General features: G+C 42.1%; 1 protein-coding gene across 3 annotated transcripts in view; it reads right to left on the reverse strand.

Moving 5' to 3' along the window:
- Positions 1–20,818, reverse strand: part of SORBS1 (sorbin and SH3 domain containing 1) — an 81,524-nt gene that overhangs the window by 58,353 nt on the left and 2,353 nt on the right. For 2 of the 3 annotated variants that reach the window (XM_086466361.1, XM_086466359.1), the window contains exons 2-9: positions 14,449–14,504; positions 13,125–13,190; positions 10,904–10,999; positions 7,810–7,929; positions 6,247–6,273; positions 5,957–6,072; positions 2,753–3,559; positions 1,805–2,176 (exon numbers count right to left, since the gene is read on the reverse strand). In XM_086466361.1, coding sequence (XP_086322487.1) covers positions 1,805–2,176; positions 2,753–3,559; positions 5,957–6,072; positions 6,247–6,273; positions 7,810–7,929; positions 10,904–10,999; positions 13,125–13,190; positions 14,449–14,504 — 1,660 coding nt within the window. The remainder of the gene's footprint in view (positions 1–1,804; positions 2,177–2,752; positions 3,560–5,956; positions 6,073–6,246; positions 6,274–7,809; positions 7,930–10,903; positions 11,000–13,124; positions 13,191–14,448; positions 14,505–20,818) is intronic. The other variant, XM_086466360.1, reaches the window with a different exon arrangement.

The raw sequence follows: 20,818 nt of genomic DNA on the forward strand, positions 1-20,818 counted from the left end.
CAGAATATTACTCCAGAACAATCCTTATTCCCAGCTTTTCTGGCCAGGTGCAACTCAGCACTTTTCATACCCACCAGCATCAGGGAAAGGACTTGCAGGATCAGGCAGGGGGCTGGACAGGGGTCAGAGTGATGCCTGGCAGCAGAGCTCAGAGATAAAACACAGTGAGAACTGGCCACAATCAGAACAAGCACCTACAGCCTAAAGGAGAAATAGGCAAGAACAATCCTGTTCTGCTGGATGGAGGTGATCTTGCTCCAAGCAGCATCTAATCAGGCCATAGACATTTCATGAGGACAGAAAAGAATCAGTGGTCTTCAGAAACAGAGGTCCCTAAGACAGACCCGGCCTCATTTTGCTGGCTGTGATAAAATTCCAAACAATGCAATTTGGGAAAAGGAGTGGGAGTCAGGGAGAAGTATGAAAGAGTTGGGTTTGAGCTTCACTTTGATAACTAAAACATAAAGAACCCCTCAAAGAAGAAGGATGTCAGATCAGGGTAGGCTCAACAGTCCCAGCCAAGTCACCAAAGCGGGTGAACAAAGACCATTTAAATCATTGTGGAAAACAGCTCTGTGACTACATGCTTGAAGTGAGCATGCCCAAAAATGTTTCAAAGCTCTCATATCATGAAAATAAAGTACAACAAAATTTCCACTACTCTAGGATTTGGATGCCTGCTGAATTTTTCTGGAGCCTGCAGATAGGCTCCATTTAAAAAAAAAAAATAAAAAGAAACAACAAAACACTGAACAAACCCCCTAAACTTTCATTGTTCTCTGCAGTAAAAAATGCACTGATTTCAACAGAAGCAGAAAGGCCAACGCTGAGAAATTTTGAAAATGTCATCCTTGCTTGTTTTTTTTTCTTTTTTCTCCCCACATGCCTGTTTGCTAGATCCCTTTAGAGTCAGAGGGCAGAGAAAGAATCATCATGAGAGGAGTGGGTTTTTGCTGAACTTCTTACTTGTCCTTACAAGCAATCACATTAAAAAAAAAAAAAAATACAGGTGGTTGTAAGACTTCCAGTACAAGGAGGGCCAGGTTCCTTTTGCCTCTGCTGCAACTTTAACTGAGAGCTATTTTTTCTCCTTGCCCCTGAGGACTTTTTAAACAGGTGATGAGCTTAAAGAGAAACAAAACCTAACTCAAGAAGAACATAGTAAATTCCAAGTTAAAACTGTTGTGGATTAATTTCTTTGAGGTTTTCAAAGACGAGCAATTCCCAACTGAAGAGACACTCTCTCCCTAATCTATCCCATAGTCCACCTACATGCTTGGAAGACTCTTCGCTCAGTAACTGATATTACTGCTTGTAGGTCATTGGATACTAGCAGCAATCTTACACTGATTTCAGCAGGGATTTGTTGCTCCAAGTGGAACAGAAAGCCAGCCCTAACCTTTAACTGGTCTGCTGTCGCTGCTTTAAATGTTATTGAAACACAATTAAGGATGCTATTAAAAGAGCCTGAAGAGATCAGTTAGTTGCAGCTATTCTGTTTCACAGAACTCATTATTCTGAGCAAATCCTGTTAAGATTCTTAAGGTGTGCATCACCTAGCAGAATGGGCACAAAGTGAGACAGTCAAATATTGTTGCAAGAAGTCAACAGAAAGTTCAAAGCTGCACAAGGCAGGCAACACGCATGCACTAGCACAGGACATAAACAAGGTTTCAGTTGCCATGCTGCCAGCAGGGAGTGAGTCATCACTCTTCTCTCAAGTTTAGTATTGCAAGGAGAAAGTAATTTTAATCTAGGGATACAAATTTAGGAAAAGGGCGAGGAGGGTACTTGGCAAGCTTACTGTACGTGAGATGACTCCAGTGATTTCAGGCTTCAAGCCTCTGTGCAAAGACCCCGTGACTGGAGGGATAAGTGAAGGTGGTGATGAGAAGAATGGCAGTTTCGGGTAAACAGAGGGTAATGTGCCAGATGCAGAGGGTGCTTGGTTATGGTGGGAACCCCTCTGGAGATGTGGGGGAATGAAATCATCTAGAGTTGGAAAAGTCAAGGGTGAGCCAGAAGAAACAGTCTCAGGGAATACGGAGCCTTGCCCGAAAGGAACCAGAGGCGGTGGTGGAGTGCTGGAGCTGCCTTCTTGCTGTCTGTCTGGATTAACCTGGAGGAGGGGGACTACTATAACCCCAGGCTGAGCTGTGGTGGTGGCAGTGGCATCCTGTAGGAAACAAGGTGTTGTTATGCAATGGGGGAGATTGCTACTTCAGTCTAATGCAGCCATATAGTGTCATGCAAGGATGCACCCAAAACGATATGAAGGCCCAACAGATTTTCTTTCCTTAAGGAAGATATACTTCTTCAGTTTTGCAGCCCTGACATCTATGAACACACATGGTTTTTCACAAAAATCTTCCTTCCCCTCACCATCCCTCTTCAGTTCTGTGCAGTGAGGCTAAATCAAACCACAGAACAGCTCTGCATTCGCCATCGCTCGAGAAGCACTAACCATCACGTTACGGAGTTTGCTTCTTTTACACATCCCTAAAATAGAAATTTCCTTGCTAGCCCAACCCAACCCCCTACAAACACCACACTCACAAACACACAGATCAATGTTGAAGGGGTGTGCGCACGGTGTTAAGTATTATCAAGTAGAAGACCAGAAGACTTCAGTGGCACAACGAGTACTCAGAAATTAGGCAGGAGGGGAATAAAGCATTAAGGGAACATCATAATGAATTAAAGAACCGTTCACACGGGTGAAAGAAAACAAGGTTACGGAGAAAACATGTACCATGCTGCGTCCCATTGCCTTGTATGGTGGCTGTCGCTGCTGAGTAAGGTAAGGCTCTTTTCTCATCCTGTCCTCTGTGGCAGCTGTGCTCTGGGGCTCTAGCACTTTGTCCCTCACAGCTTGCGGAGGTGATGACTGAGTCCAGGAGGGTTGGCCCGCACCATAACTAACTGCGTCTTTACTGAGGACAATGTAAAAGTACGGCCTGGGAGGAATAGGAGGAGGAGGAGGAGCAGGAAGAGGCTTTCCAGTATCTGTTACAGAGGAAACAATGTTGGTGGCTGGTGCCTGAGTGAGCTCAGCACCCAAACTGGTGCTGGCTGCTGGGTCATGTGTGGTGCCAGTGGAATTTTCAGATGCGGCTGAGCAAGTGCTGTTAGATAAACAAGCTACATATAGTTTGGTGACCTTTTTATCCGCCTTCGTCTCATGACTGGTATTCATTCCAGCCTTACTACAGGGATTTGCCCTGTCAGGGTTGTGTTGTATGGACGATGCATCCGACAAGGAGCGACTTTCCAAGAGTGGCTGCCCAGCATGCACCTCGTCTTTGGGGCCTGATGAGGGAGAATGCCCTGTTGGCAAGCCTTGCTTCCCACTGGGGACGGCCCCATAGGGAGTAGGTGATGAGAAATAACACCGTGCACTGGAATTTGGTGATGCACGCTGCGTATAAGGCTTGGGTGCATTCAGGTACACGCAGTCCATGATGGGCACTGGCAAAAGGTTGGTCACTTTAGTGTCAGTGCGAGGACGCCATGCAAAGCTTTCCTCTTTGGGAAGAGGAGGACGAGGAGGAGCAAGGGCCTGCCCAGGCAGAGTCAAGAAGCAAGAGAGGGAGAGAAGAAGCAGCACCAAATGAAAGGAAAAAGGAAGGGAAAAATAAATAAATTTGATGGATGAATTCCGTCATTAGACTTGGGTCAAGCAGGTTTTAATACAGTAAGAACAAAAAGCAAATACAGTATCTGGAAGGTCAGCGCAGAACTCACTCACACACATCATCTCACACCTTCTCTCTGCCTCAGCACTGCCCACTGCAGCACGCAAACTTTACCCAGTTCTCAAGTTCCTGCCTACATGTTTCTCTCTCTGAGCTAAATAAATCTCAGTGCTGTATTGTTTCAAGAGGCCTGCACAGCAACACCCACCATGCCCCTGGGAAAGCTTGAGTCAAGATTTAACATCCTGGCTAACTAAACTCAGGCTCATGCCTGTGTAACTAAACACTTCCCAGCACTGGGGACATTTGAATCACAAAGCCAAATTCAGAGCTCTAGGCCACCTCTGCATGTTAAGCGCACTGCCAAAAAATGAACACTGCGAAGAAGTTTCACCAGTACTAATGAAAGCAGACATCATGTGAATACTATAGCCTGCCACAGCTGGCTAAGTAAAAAGTCAGCATTTCTTCCTTCTAAAAGCCAGCTCTTGAATTCTATTCACGATTTTTCAGTCATGAAAATTATTTCAGGAAGATCAGAACAAAAGTTTCTTGAGGAATTGAGCTCATAAGAATTTGCCTCAAGAATCAAGACACTACCAGAGAAATCCTGCTTCTAGTAAATAATAAAAAAAGCTTTACTTGTTTTGGTACTTTGTAACATATAGGTTGCTAATTTCACAACTGCCTGCCAACTGCAACTCCAACTCCAATTACAACAAATTTTTTCTGAAAGCCAAACTCTTTTCGAGTAAAATAACTGTGCAACAGAGAGGTTTCGTTTTATTTATTGTTTTGTTGCCAGTAGCTGAAAACTATAAACTACTGAAAGGAAGAGAATTAAAACACCCACCTAGTGAACAGTAGCTCCCTGCATTCCTGCAAATGAACCCTCTGGAGACTATGAAAGTAGGTTTTACACACCCTCTGTTGTACTATCTTTATAGGCAAAGGCTGACTAAACTGCTGCGAAAATAGCCAAAACTAGAGAATGAAAATGCCTTAATAGCTTGCAACATTTCAAACGTGAAAAAACACCTCCTTTAAAGTTCATCCACATACGACAGGTTGTGAACAGCACCTATTCTTGTTACACGGACATAGACCTAGAATAGCTGCATATAATTACAGCTGCTGTCCCAAAATCTACTGTCCTCATGCTGCCCCTCTTTCTCCTCCTTCCCTGATGTGTAAGGGAGTGGAGAAGTGGGTTGTAGGCATTCCTTCTGAAAGGCTTATGTTTCTGGAACAGGCTCGTTCCTTTTGATTCCTTAAGGATAGTAGTTTCAGCCTGGAGACTTCACAGTGCCACAATATTTCCCCAGTTAGGCGAAGACTCACTTTACCAATACATAGTACTATCAGGAAATACTAATTCACCATCTGCAATTGCTGTTTTCCACTTTCTTCCATTTCAAATTAGTTTGGACAGCAGTCCTTGAGACTTCAATAAGAAGTACTATGTGCATCAGCACTCTGTTTGTTCATCAAGATCAATAAGGGAGTACAAGACAGCTGTAAGTATCAGGCAGTAAACAGGTCTCCTTTACGGTGCTGCGCCTTCCCATGCCTTCTTCCAAGTTGTGCCTTCTTCCACTTTCACTTACAATTTCAGGAATGGTGCCTGTTATGTGACATTGCTATAGGTCCCTGATGATGTGAGCAGTCACCCTGATAGGGGATAAGACTTGAAAGGGACTCTGTTTCACACCAGAAAGAGGTTTCTAATGAAGGGTTTCCTTATCAGCTTTCAGACTGCTTCTGTGCAGACCGACCATCCAAAAGAAAAAGGACGAAGTTACACTTGTCTTAACAGGTTGACTTCAACAATCACCTTCAGGTACAAATAACATTTCCCTTGCTGGCTTGTATCAGTTACAGCATTAAAACTGAAAGGCATTTCCCCAATATCTTGTTTTTAATGTAAGGTGTAACTCTGCTTTTGGCCTGCAGCAACCTCTAGGAAACAGACCAACATAAATGACAAATAGTAACAGACGACTACTTCACCTTTTTTCTTGCAAACAATTAGCGTCCTCCTCCTTCATTCATCAAGGAAACACTGTGGCGTGCTTGAACACACAAGCTCCACAGCACTCTGCTGACATCAGTGCTGCCCCCATTTTAAAGGTAGGAAAAGCTGAGGCACAGCAACTTACCCAAGTCTGCAGCAAAGTTTGGAGTTCAACCCAAGATTCCTGACCATGAATCCAGTGCTTGAACCCAGAAGATCACCCTCAGGTCACAGAAGAAAGGCTTACCTGTGGCTTGCTGTCTGAGGAAAGGTTCGGACGCACACTTCTATAACCCTTGGCAGCCAGAGAAGATGGCTGGGCATCCCCATTGGCATTAGTGTCAGATGATGACTTCCAATCATCTACAAGGGGAGGAAAACTCAGATCACAGAGGATTCCCTCCAGCTACAGGACGAGCAAAAGGATGGGACTCCTTTCTTCCTTTTTTTTTTTTTCCTTTTTTTTTTTTTCCAGGCAACAAGATATACTTCCAAGACAGAAACAGAACCAACAACATAAGCAGCCAATGTTTGTACCTGTTTCTGGGTTTTGTGGCTCCAGACCTAAGCATTTCACAGAAAGGAGGGACAGAAGAGGTGAGGGGGGAGGACAGGCATAGAGGAAAAGAAAGGGGAAAAAAATAAACCATTACATTACAGAAAATACGTACCAATTGAAGTAAAGAGTTCAGCTACTTCATTTCACACATAAAATGCTTTCTGACAGGGTTGCCTTATTACCATAGAGACCAGCCCTAAACATGATGTCCTTCTTGTTTCTGACCTTTGTAAACACAAGGCAATTCATTCAGAGCAATGAAGAAACAATTGTTCATTGACATTCTTATTTCAGAGGCAAAAAGGCAGCCCAGCTAGCTATGTTCTAAAGCTGCAGTTTGACATCCAGACACCACAAATTACTGGAAATTTAGGGACCCTGTATTCAGCCATGATACAGGCTATGAAGACATTATCTGTCCTTAGCAACATCACTATGTATGATTAACTGAGATAAAGGACTGCCAACAAATAGATCAGGTCTTGCAGACTAAGTGCATATGCATGAAGGGAGTCATAAAATACAATGTCACTTTGCAACCCAGTCCCTGCAGCTAGATGCATTGGTCTCGTAAGCCTCCCAGTGGGCTCCTTCCCACCTCTCTACCCATTTTGCTGTTTAAGTTATATGCAAAAAGCTCTTCCAGCTCCAAAGTACATTCATAAAGCAACTGAGAGACTAAGCAAAGGAAGTATTAATGAGCTGATTTCCATAGTAATGGGCTCATTGCATTCAAGCTGCTAGAAATTTATGAAGCCATCAACAGAAAGGAGAGAGGCAATGGTGGGGGCTAGGAGTGAAGAAACAGAGAATGGCAAGCAGGAAAAGAAGGTAGGTCACGGATGGAACAGAATGGGAGAAGACAGAGCAGAAAGCAGCACATTGGGGCTGGAATTAATGGAATTGCCCTTCCTCCAACAATACAGTCAGAAATAATGTATGCTTTGCTTTCAAGAGCAAGTTTGACCCCCTCCCCCCTTAATGGCATCTTCCCTTTGGGAGCTCATCATCTGCGCCAGACCCACAACACTGGCCAGGTTTGCTATGCTTTGCCTGTCTCCAACAATTAAGTAATTACACGTCTGCTACTGAAAGATGGCAGAGCTCTGTGGCAACACTGTCTGTCTGGGACGCTATCCCTGCTCCCTTGACAACCCAAGTGAATGCTATGGTGGCAGTAGCACCATTTGGCCTCTTTCTGTTCCACCGCACGCCTGGGATAAAAGGAGGTGACATGGGCCTCCCAGGAAAAAAAAAAAAAAAAAAAAAAAAAAAATTAAGAGGTTTTGATGCTCCTGACAGCAAGAGGGAGATGTAAACAAACTTAAGCCAATGAGTGAGTGGCCACTAAATCTGCACTAGGAGAGAGCAGGAGTCAGTCTCCCTCCCCTGGTCTGGTTCTTGCAAGAAGTTTCCAATTATGCTACAGGATTTTGGGCTTTAAATCATAGTTAAAAAAAAAACTTCCCCCAAGACCCTGGACTGACCTCTCTTGAGGTTATTGTGAGTAACACATCTCAGTTAACCTTCCACCCACTTACTTTCAGGTTGCTCAACATCCTGAGGACATGGTGAAGTGATATTCTGGTTCTCTTCATAGGCTGGAGATGCCCGGAGGGTCACAGCTCCTTTTCCACTGCAGACTTTAGTGGGATCCATTTCTACAGGAAATGCACATGCACAGAGGAGACACATCGAAACAGATGATACAAAGCTATTCGGAGCTATTAGAGGTCTATGGAGTAATTTTAGCATGGCTGCCTCTGGATGAATCAATCTAGTAACATTTATGCAGATGAAGATTAGCTCCGGATTTAAAGCACTGAGAAATCAAAGCAGTTTCATATTCATGTAACTGATGAATGCAGAAGTAAGTTCTGAGTCAGTGTAACAGAGCTAAGAAAGGAGGAAAAAAGGATGAATGTTTGAACCAAATTCCACAGGTCTATTTGCTTTATTTGGTCTGCTTTGTGTGACAATATTGTACTAGCAAGGACATTCTACCATTACAGCTGTGGCTCTTCTACAGGGATATACCCAGCAGTATAAAGCAATATGAGTTGTGTGCTAAAGCCTTAGAAATGCCTTTTGTGCAGGACTGAAAGAGGAAAAAAAAAAAAAAAAAGTCTTATGATCACTAGAGGATAACATCTTGTAACTATGCTGACTATTATCTAAAGGCAGGGTACTGCAAGACATCTTCTTGCCATCTCACTATTTCATGGCAGTGTTTCACCTTCTGACATAGGAACGCAAATCCCAAAAACTAGAAGGAGATTTAACATATACCTCTTTGGATCAACCTGTGAGCCAGACAGCAGATCATGCCAGTGTGCTTGCTGAGGCCAGATTCAGCACAGGTTCTCTGTAGGCTTACCTTTGCGCGTTTCAGTCCGTGGACTGTTTGGTTTTTTTGTTTGTTTTGTTTTGTTTTTTTTTTCTCCCGTCATCCTATTAACTAATAACAAACTAGTACTTCAAGGCTATCTTCCTCCCCTTACTTAAAATCCTTCCAGAGCGTTGTTTCCTCTAAGATACCTATAGAAACAGTAAGTCTAAAGAGTCTCTCACTTATCTAAGCTACTTCCACAGGAAACCATATCACCTTCCTTTCTCATGCACTATTACTGACCCTGCAGCTGCCATCAGACTTCACTTTAACTTACCTAAACCGAGGTGCTAGTCCTACCATGACACTGCACAGGGAGCCTGAAGAGATACTGAGCATGTGCTGTGTTACACAAATGACAACACAATGATTTTTATTTTTATGGAGTGAGGATCATGCTATCTCTGCATGGGGAGGCATGCAGGTCCTCTCTAGGAACTGTTATTACAATGAAAGTTCAGACTGGAGAGAGGGGGCAAAGACTGCTGCTTATTGCCCAGACAACAGCCCATGTTTGTGCGGACGAACATTCCCTGGCTGGTTTCAGTAAGATAATGCCCCGTTAAACCCACACCAGTACAGTGCCTATAGATCATGACAACATCTTGGCTAAGGCTGCAAAACACACAAACCACAGCCAAGGTGGCCACAATATAGGGAAACATCAATAGTGTCAGATGGACAACAGCAGTAAGGCGAAAGAGTCAACAAACGTCAAACACCTGGCTCACATTGAAAGTTCTCTATGCTGGAATCACTGCAGTTCAAGCTTTAGGGATTTCACAAAAAGCACAGCCTCAGAGACACACTTAAGACTGGAAAAAGGGTGGAATAAGTAAGGAAGCAGATGATACCTTCCTACAGTCCAGCCTTTAGTTTAAGCAGCATTCAGGCAGCCTCTGTGAGGGGAAAGACTATTCACACAGACGTATCAAATGCTGCCTAATCCTTAAACATAACACATTTGCACTCACACAACTGATCATGCCTGAGCTCATCCACATGCCTGGTGAAACAGAAGTTGACTTCTCCGACTTATTTTCACATGATCCAGATAGGGTCAGGACTCCTTTTGCCTGGGAGTCAGTGCTGGCTATTGTTCCCATCCACACAGCACAACACAGGACTGTGGACTCTACGGACCCACTTTCAAACCAGAGGACAAAGGTTTAAGCTCTGGGATTCCAGTTTCAAGAGTACTGTAATTCTGAGGCACAGACACATTGTTAGGAGTCACCAGGCCCTATTTAGACGTCTACAAAGAGTGCAGCATAGCTGTTCTCCTACGTTCCTATACCTTGATTTTCTTCACAGGCACTGAAGAGAAATGGAAACACATAGGGTTGAACATGTCACAAATGTCTCCATCATATTGCAGGGGAATCAAATTTGAGAATCAAAGCACTTTTTTCATCTTCATACAACATATTAAACCTGTATACCAAATCAAAAGAACTAAAGAAAAAAAATTTTTAAAAGGTTTGAAAATGAAATAGTCAAGACTATTTCAATTTGGGAGACGAAGACAAATACCTAAGGTGTTGAATTCCCTCACATCCAGCAGATGGTAATAAACATGACATTAGCACTGTGCTAGTCCAACAGAGCACACGTGTGACAGATTAGGAAACAAAAGCAGTATCAGCTAGACTAGTCTGACTGTCCAAATCTAGCAAAATACAAAAATAATCTTGTACTTTTAGTGGGAAAACATATGCTTGGGGAGGGGGTGACAGACAGCCTAATATCCTTATTTACCCATATAGAGATTCTGTAAAGTCAGTGTACGAACAGAAAAACAAACCCATCCCACCAATGTTGAACTATGCTTGAACCTGTAAAATATCATCTCCAACATCCATTTACTTTCATAAAGACTCAAGATACACAGGAAACATTCTTTGGTTCATCAGGAGTTTGTTTCAAAATGAGGCTGTAATAACAATATTATTCATAATCAAGCATTAGAAGAGCATACAACGACCCCAGATTCAAGTAGACACAATTATGCCTGCAGAGGAGCAGCATAATTGAGAACAGTGTATTGTGCCATCAAGAGCTAACTTTATTACCTACTGATGAAATCTACAGCTCTGGAAACAGTGAGAAGAGGAAGAAGCTGAAAACTAGCCAAAGTGCGTGGGTGAAGCAGCGGGGCGGGGGGGTGGAGGGGTGAGGGAGAGAGAGAGAGAAAGAAGAGAAGATGGTCAACTAATGCATGGCAGGGGCAGGAAGGAAGAAGATACCTGTAGGCAGCACTAGGTGAGGAGAACTTTTCACTTTCTTCACAGGGATTATTTTAACGGCAGAAATAGAGCGTGCACATAAAGGGACGTCAACAGCTGCAAACACAAAAGTGTAAATGGCACATCCAAAAAGGGAAGAACAGAGTTTGGGAAGCATGCCACAAAATTTCCTAATGTACTTGGAGACACAATAGCAGGAAATTTCAAATACAAAAGCAGTCCAGAGAGCAGTGATGCAACTGTTAAAAATATCCCTTCATTTGCCCTAATTCAGGACGTGTCTGTTTTATGCAGCATACAGATCTGCTTACTGAATTGACTAACTGCTGACTGCCACTATGCTGCAGGCAAAAAGAATCTGGAAGCATTGGTTTTTAGAGGCCATCAAAAAATTTCAGTGTAATCATTTAGCTGAGACACACTACATGCAAAAATAAAAACATTAAGCTAACATGAATGTTCCTCAGTTAAAACAAACTAAAGTGAAAACACAAGGATTGAAAGGTTGAGAGAGGAACATTAAACTAGCCACATTACATGAATTCTGGATTTTATGGCACATATTTTACAAGTTCAGCAACAGAGGGAAGTGAAACATCAAATAATCTTGAAAATAGTCCCAGGCCAAAGGATAGCATCAGAATATTCATTCCAGAAAAAATCCATCCATTTAAACAGTAAACTGAAGAGACTTCTACTGGACTCCATCAGCTAGCACACTAATTATACTAGATATAGTAACATAGGGGAAAAACCATACATAGCACTGGGCAAAATTCTAGCAATTGTTACAACACTTTCCAAAGCAGCTGGTCCTTCCTTTCTCTGACTCTGCCTTGCAGCTAACATAGAACGCTTTTTAAATTAAAAAAAAAAAAAAGGGGGGGCAGGGGGAGGGGTGGTGGTAAAAAAAAGGCAAAGACAAAACTACTCAGAGGTGAAGCTCAACAGGATCTGCCAAGATGAACATCTTGTAAATCATGGCTCCATCAGAATAACTTAAGTTGTGCTCTTGATTTCTGCAGAGCCAGGATTTTCTCCTTTAAAACCTATTAGCTTTCTGCACTTAACTGGAAAATGCTAAGTGCCTCCTCAACATTCCATGCCATCTCTCTCAGGCCTGCAAAATCAGGAGTAAGAGGAATCACATTTCTAATACTTTACACAGCAATACTGAGCACTTGGCGATCTTAAGGAAGGCACTGACTGACATCAGGGTGGTGTGTACACCCCCTCTTGTGGCAGATCTTTGTGGTCCCTGGCGAAAGGGGAAAGCACATACTTCACCAAGCTAGAAAAGAGCTCAAGCAAAAGGACGGGGGAATACCTTGACAGAATTTTTTTCAAACCTCATAAAATCATTAGTTTTTAATTTGATGGGATTGTTTTAAATTATTTTTTTATAAAAGAGGAACCCAAATCAAAACCCCTGTTTCTCCATGCTTCTCCCTGAGCACTGGAGACCCTGCAAACACAATAAATCCCAAATCCAAACAACCTGTGGTTTATGAAACAAACCTAATTCTGCTCTGTAACTGACTGGATTCATCCATCCACAATGCAGTCAAAATACTAACCACTATAAAAAGACATCAAAGGAAAAGAAGGGAAATGAAACTAAGAGAAAACCAACCCAATACAAGCACATATTTTCACCCTGCCAAAATAGACACCATCACTACACAAAACTGAATGCTATATAAAGCACACTGCAAACCCGCTGATGTTAATATGAAGATTGGTTTGTTTAGGTAACTTTGGGGTATAAATAGTTGTTGCTAATGACAGATTTTTAAATTTTTTATTACTTAAATTGTTAGTTCCTGCCCTTTAATCCCGGGATCAAACCTTCTACTCCCTCTGAAGTTAACAGGATTCATTCAGAGGCACCCACAAACACATGCTGTCTAACCACATTAAGATACTGATTCATAGGTGCTCACAAGTACCACAAAGTAGTGCACAGCTTCCCTCAAAACAGCACTAAAAATATACAGAGAGGCAAATCCAGCCTGGCACCTTTAAGAGACAAAGAACACTTGTTGAGCTAAGACATGCTGCTGCTGCTGGCATAGTGCAGCACAAGGCTTTTCTTGTATCAGTCGCCAAGCAAACTAAATTTGGAAACCCCTGCTGTAGTGAATATCCAGGGAAATCAACCACATCACGCAGCTGACATGCAGGGGGAGCTGCAGAGATGTCTCTGAAGCTCTTAACCCACCTTTTTCTTGTCCATTGCTGCTCAGCCCATTGACAACAGTTTTTGCAACATCAATTTCTTCACGTTCTGTAAAACAAATGAAGAAGCATGTTTTAACCTCTGCAACTGAATTTAACCTCTGACTATGAGGGGATGCCACGGGTCAGCACTACTTGATTCATGAACTAGGAAGTATTCCTACTATCTCACAGGAGATGTTGCTTGGAGACACAAACCTCCCTTGGATAACACACCCTGTTTCTCCTTTCCCTTTGCCTACCTGGATCACAGCCTCTTTTAAACAGAGACTGTCTCTGTATGTGCATATGGCATCCAGCTCAGTGATGAGATTTTCAAGAGAGATTTTTCAAGTCTGCAACGTCCTGAGCTGATAGGAATAAAAACCGGTTCTTGTGAATTCAGAGAAAAGCAGAAGAGAAGATAGTGCTAGAAAGAACCTCCAAGGGTCATCGAAAGCCATATTCTTGACCCATAGGAGAAACAAATCTACCTCTGTCACTACTGACAAATGTTTGCCTAACGAGTTCTTACAAACTTCCAACATCACCCTAAAGCAACCTGTTCCAGTGCTTCATAAGCTCAAAGCTTATCAACGCTTAATCCAAATTCCCAGCGCATGTTTTTCAGACCCCAATTAATCTCCTACCTTTCCTTCTACTGTCTCCAAATGGTTCGTGTTTTTCTCAAAATGTGGTGCTAAAAACTGGACGTGATACTCCAGCTGAGACTTGATAAGGTGCAAAAATCAAGTGGGAATATTATTCCACAGGTTCTACATATGGCACTTCAGTATGGTGTTTGCTTTGGTTTTTACTGTGATTTAGTCTGTTACCCAGACAAGCACAGTTTTCCTCTTCCCAACCAGCCCCCATTTCCTGGTCCCTCATTTTTCTTTGAACAGCTGATTTTTCCTGTCCAGATGTCGAACTTTGCATTCACCTCTACTAAAACATATCACATTCTTTCAGGTGATTTTTTCAGGTAATCAATAATTTTGAATTCTTGTGTTCCAAAGTGAAAGAAGCTAAAGTGACCTACTCCAGCTCAAGATGTTTCTAGTAATTTTTTTGAGCATTATGGGCCAAATTGAAACAACAAACATGAAGCCAGGACACTTTTTACTATGAAGCCATTTTGCTGTTGTCGTAATAGTCAAGATTCCCTGAGCTTTCAAGGGCTTTGACTCTTTTCTGGGAGGCAGAAAAAGAGTCAAAAAAAAAAAAAAAAAAAAAGAGTAAGTAATTGCATCAGAAACAGACAGGAATATTTCTAGTAATAAAAACGTATGCCAATGAAGGCAAGCGGGAAAACAACACAGACTTACCAGAGCTCATTGTGGTGGAGGGACTTGTCTTTTTCACTTCTGGATTTTGTTTATGTCTGTTTAAAGTGAAAGGCAGAATGGTTACCTTGCGTTTCATGTCTGCCCAGACAGCACTGGACATGATGCTGAACATTCATCACAAAAGTCAAGGTAATAGTCACAGTTTCTTAAAAAAAATTACTTTCAAAACCTAAATGGATTTATGTCAACCACCAGTTACATTTTTTGCTGATAATTATCTGAACTTAAAGAGTATTGCCACCCCATATAGGTAGTACTTTCAGTGTGTAAGACTAATCCTCAACACTAAATAAGATACTGATTAAAGCCTAAGAATCTATATATGGCAAAGTGCAAATCCAGCTAGCTTCTAATATATAAAAACGTGCATCACCTTTAAGAAACAATTAAAAAAAAAAATCTCAGTGAGACTAAAAGCTTTAAGCTAAAACTCTCATTAGACCATTGCCAGACTTCAAGCCCATCTGTTGCTCAGATCAAAGTCAGTCTCTCCTTTGAAAGATGTTACAATACAGATGAGACACTTGTTGAAATGCGTATTAACTTCTGCATCAATCATTTCCAGTCCTGCAGCGCTGCTGATATTTTCAGGATCAGACTCCACTAAGTGAAACTTCAAAATTAGAAGCTTTAATCCTCCCGAGACCAAAGGCAGCAAAATTACCAGCCCAAGAGAAAAACTACCGGATGGGGACCAGAGGAGAAAAAAGTCAATTTTTATGGTCACGACAGTCTACAGAGGACAATTGTGGAGCCTATCCATATCCAGTGCCCACTCCTGTGAGGACTTGATACCTGCAGCAAACAAACAGGTTCCAGTGTCACACCACAGATGTTGGCTGAACAGCTGAAGAGTAGCATCTCTACAGAACAAGTTTGTGTTTACCAAGATCTCTCAACTCTCTAAAGGTCCTAGGTTGAATTATAAATCCTTTAATTTTGTGTTACAATCTTCCCTGCCACCCCAAAAAAAAGAAGTTAGTGCTAAAGAGAGTGAGATCAGGTATAACTCCAGCCAATTAACGGCTTCCATGATATGAATAGAAATAGGTATCTGAGGCTGTGAAACCATGCATAAACAAAGACTCTAATCTCTGAAGCATGGGGAAAAATTGCTAAGAGAAATAAGAAACTACACAAGAGAGCTGGAGATGTTTTCCTGTTACATGAACTGGAGGCAGCAGTGGGACATTGTAAGAGGTAAAAATTGCCTTCAGGGAATTGAATTTGCTCTCTTGCCTCAAGTATCCCCATTCTTAACTAGCATTTGTTTCATACCAGCCAGAATATAATGAGCATGTTCAACAGATACAAAAAAGGAAAGAAAAGAAAATTCAACAAGATCAGTCTGTAAAACCAGCCAATATCTGGGCTCTCCAGCATGCCACCCTAGCAACAGCTGCCAATAGTTAATTATTTAAATATTTTCTTCATTAAAATATCCAGAGATATACATCATGGGTTGGTGATGGCTCAGCAGGATGCAGCATAACTCCAAGCTGATCCCACTAAAATACAGCGTGAAGTGGAGGGTGCAGTCTAAAACCAGTCAACAACAAAAGCTGAGCCCAACTTAAAGGTCTGCTGCCTGACTTCACTTGCCTGTACAGTATCTGCTTTTTGTTTCTACCATTTCACGTTATCAGTAAGTACCCTGAAACAATAACAGCTGACACAGCCTGAAAATTTAGACAAATGTACTTAACAATAATGGTCTTTCTGATCTCTGCATGTTTCAGTTACAGAAAAATGCCTTACTTCAAGCAAAGCAGAAAGAAACAGGCTAAAATGGTAGGCTATCAAGGCTAAAGAGGTTTGTAGCAGTATCTTGCTCTTCTACACATGGAAAACCATTACAAGTTAAACCCATTGGGTAAGTACAAGTCCCTTCATGGGGCAGTCAGAAAACTACAAGATGCAGTACTACAGTACTGCAGTAAGTCTCAACTTTGCTTTAGGATTAAAGCTGTTGTGAAGCTGAGGAGGTTGCTGGTACCCAAAAGTTTTGACTCAGCACTGGCCCTCTCCATGGGCTTCACACAAGTCAAAAGAAAGTTTCTTCCACTCCAAGCATCCCCAAAAGGTTGCATCCTTCCCTCTGGTATACGAGATAAAAAGGGCAGGAAAATAAATTAAAAAATCTAGTGCACTACCTTTTCAGGAGAGGAAAGAAGAAATACTAGCCCACATGCCTGGGCAAAGGCAGGATCCACTGCTGCTGCAGTTCCAGAGCAACACAGGTCCCCTTCCACTATGGCAGTATCTGAGCAATCGATTATACTTGTGACCCCATGCTTTATACTTCTTTAACTGTCTCATCTCTGTTTAGAAACAGTGTCATCACAACTGCCATAAAACTCTGACTTCAGATGTCTTTTCGATGCGAGAGTCTTGACATCACTTACAGTGTGAACCATTGGCTTTCATTGCATTCAGAAAAGAATTTACACCAAAAAAAGCACAATTATTTGGCCTTAAAAGTGCAAATTACTTTTCACAAGTGACTTGAGGTTAAAAATAAAGTGATAAAGAAGTTTGCTAAAATTAAATGGAGGAGGTGTACAAACTCACTAGAACTAGATCTAGAAAAATGACTTTTCCATACATCCCCACATTTACTAGCAATTATAGAATTCCATGAAAATAACAAGCACTCAAATGAATATATACTTAATGCAGGTTCCCATACACAGAATGGATTCAGTGTGCTTGAGGTGAGTGTAACCAATCCTGAGCGCCTGGGTTGGTGTAACTCCAGAAACTCCATTTAAAAGTTGATTTTGATCAGCTGAGGATCTGCATACAGATTTGCTACACGCAGTAGAAATGACTGCTGTTTAGACTGAGGAAATTATGGTGCACGCTTGGAGTTGAGGCCATGCTTCAGTGCCTTTTGGCATCAGGGCGACAGAGTTGTTCTACCTGTCTCCCATATGCTTAACCCAAACCACATACTGAAGTCCCGTTAGGCTTATCTTAGCCCTAAGGCTGGTCTTGGGCCCAGATATGTGGTCCAGCCAGACAGCACATCTGCCTCCACAGCCCCAGTCTAGCAAAGTGTTGCCCTCTGTAACACTTGAGAAGGTACATGCTGTAAGTCAGCATGCCATGAGTGTTTGGATGGTGCATCCTTAGACAGAGCAGTCCCTGCCAGACTGGCCAGACAGGCTGTCTGTGTGTGGCAGGAGCAGGTGAATCTGGAAACACTTGGTCTCCCAGTTCCCCTCGAGAACTTCCTGTAGACACACATGCAAGTACACACAGCAGCATTTCAAGAAGGGAGCCTTTCAAAGGGAACCAGAAATGAGATCCCTCATGTCAATATTAAAAATAGAGAAACCAGTACCACCAGATCAGGCAAAACAAAACAAACAACCAAACAACAACAACAAAAAGTACTCCAAACACCCCAAGTGTCTCCTTTCAGCTCCCTGCTCTAACCATTAGCCACTGTCTCCTTGCCAGACTTGGTGCCTTTCCTGAAATTTGACAGACATAGCAACAAAAGCTTCAAAGCTGCAGACATTCAAAACACAACGAGAGGTAATGAATTCCTCAGGGCATAAGCCAGCAGCTGTAACCCTGAACAGGACAATATTCATCCAACAACTCCTTGCCAGTTTGGTCAGACCTCTAGACAGAATTTTACACTTGCTTCCTCCCTTTCACCCCCAGCACATTTCTTCAAGGCTGCAACTCCTTCCCTACTTGGTGTGGAAAAGAGAGCAGTGCATTTAGAAAGCCTATTTAGGAGGAATGCAGATAAGTGGCAACTACTTCTGCACAGCACATCTCTGGATTATCTCACATGCTATAAACATTCGAGTACTCTCCCTACAATGGCAGAGGGTAACAAACAGCTCATTAATAGTTCTGAGCAAGGACACGCGCTCTTAAGTCACCGCTATCTCAGCTCAGAGTCACAGGCGGTAGTTATTTTTTGTGGTCTAATGTGCGTGCGGGGAGAAGCAATTTCCTTTCGTTTCTTCTCTTTTTATTATTGACAGCTCTGATGACTCACATTGGATTTTAAAACAATTGCTAAACATGAGATGAGCACCCAAAACTTATTGGGCAGGTCCCTTATATTCCTGAGATTTGGACTCCTGCTTTATCTGCTCAGTTCTCACTTTTTTAGATTTTCAAAGTTTTCTTTCCATATACAAGAGCTTTAAATATTTTATGTCTGCACTTAAATGAAAAATCAAATTCTTATTTATATTAGTATAATCTAGGAGTTGAGGCTTTTAGAAAAATGGTAAACTTTCAGACTTAAGGGATGACTGGTAATCACAAAACTTACTTTCCACCTGATCAGGTCTCACACATCACACACAGCACTCATTTGTGCTCCTGGCTCAGACCCTTTCTCACATTGTCGCCAGTGTCCCTGACCCAGATGCTCTGCTCAACCAGCCCTGCCAGCAAGGTGGAGTCCCAAATCTGGGAAGTGGACAAAGAACTGCACTGCAGCCAGTGCCTCCTATTAGGAGGTTATTCTGCTTATAGGAACTCGCTGGAAAGCAATTCTCCTTTGTATTTCTCACTTTGTACCACATAAAATGTGGCAAGAAAAAAATAACTAGAATACAGGAGGCCGCTCCAAGTTAACCCAGACAATCAGCTCGCTCTCCAAGTATCATTATTCTCTTATCCTGAAATACTGAAATATGTTGCTGGTCATTTTTATTTAAGTGTTAAAGAACATCCTGTCATTCCTTCAGAAGACATCATGCTCCTAAGAATAAATGTAATGAAAATTATGAATAAGCAAGCAGTGCACATAGAAGAATCATATCAACTCTCTGCAACAGCCTCCCCACGCTCTTCAGTGAGCGGTAAGATAGCAGAGGGAGTAGTGAAAGCTCACAAAATTAAACAAATGGCAGCATAGAACACAAGCTTGGATAAGGTGTTCTTATAAATAATTGAACTTAAAGCTGCTAAAATAAATAAATATAGCACATTTCATATACAGTATCACTGCTTTAAAAAAAAAAAAAAAAATATGGTGCATGTTTGTTTTCTTCCTAATTGGCAAAATTGAGTTATATGTGCCAGTTTTTGTGCAATTTAAGAGGAATGTGCCACTCTTAATAATAAAAGTCAAATAGGAAATGTAAACTAGGAGATGTGGCTTTAAGAATTCAGAGGTACTTTTGAACTAAGTCATCTCACAGCCATCAACTTCAGTGTAAACAAAGTTTAGCTGCAACCTGAGTTAGGTCAGTTCAAGGTCACCACTTTAGGAGCACGGGCAGAAAACGATCTCCTGGGTCATCAAGCCTACTCCCACGCTATTGAGGGCAACGGTGTCATACAATCTTGTGCAAGAACGTTTCGCGTTCCAGCTTAAAACTGGTAAGGTTTCCTGCCTCTACTGCTCCGCCTTGAAGCCTGCTCCAGAACTCATTCCTCTTATGGCTTGAATGCTGTTTCTGATTTGCAAACTAAATTTAATTCATGAATAGCTACAGCTAAATTGTTTTGCACCAACACCATTTTTCTGTTTAAGCAGCTCTTCATCCTTGTGCTCACCCTCATCCACGCATTTTTAGAAAGCGATCGCACCTCTGAGTCTTCATTTTGCAAGCCTGTAAACCAGCATTTCCCAAGCAACTGGTCTGCATGTTGTCACTCATCTCATTAAAATCTGGCAAATAGCAGATTTTAAAAGGTTGGCAGTCCAAAGTCTAAACTCTGCTTAATGTCACAGAACCAGAAAGCAAAGCCCTCAGCTGACGTGCTCAGAAAGCAAGGTTTTAAAAGGAAATCAGCTTTTTTGGTCCATTCTAATTCTGGCCTGTCTACTAAAAACAATTCTATGGTCAGTGCTAGTACAGGCAGCGATTTGATGTCAACAGGGACCTCTCTGCAAAGAAATGGACTGGAATAGTTTCACATCAGCCACTGAACCTTCATTAAGTGAGAATGACTTACAACTGCAGGGTTGTGGGTACGAAAGGTGGCTCCTGCTTGAGCCATCAGACACAGGGCTTGGAAAACAACCCTCCAGAGTTTTGTTTGGCCCAGACCACACAGAAGAGTAACTTGACAATGCAGTGCATGGCCAGTTCCCTCTGTTTAAGTGAGCTGCTCTTATCAGTAGCCTTACAGTCAAAAACATTTCTTCTCAAGACTTTAAATACGCTGTAACTGGGCTTTGACTTCCTCTAGAGTCTGTCATGACTGCCCTCTGTTTTTTGTATTTGATGTCTGAGATCACGGTGACAGTAGCTGTGGCCCACATATTATTCGTGTGCGCTAAAGAAACAAACGCCTTTATGCCACACCCATACATCCAAGCAGCTCATGTGAACATCTTAGAACTTCAGAAAGAAAAATAAAA

This window comes from Leptosomus discolor, chromosome 6, assembly GCF_034619465.1.
Source record: "Leptosomus discolor isolate bLepDis1 chromosome 6, bLepDis1.hap2, whole genome shotgun sequence".
Taxonomy (NCBI): domain Eukaryota; kingdom Metazoa; phylum Chordata; class Aves; order Leptosomiformes; family Leptosomidae; genus Leptosomus; species Leptosomus discolor.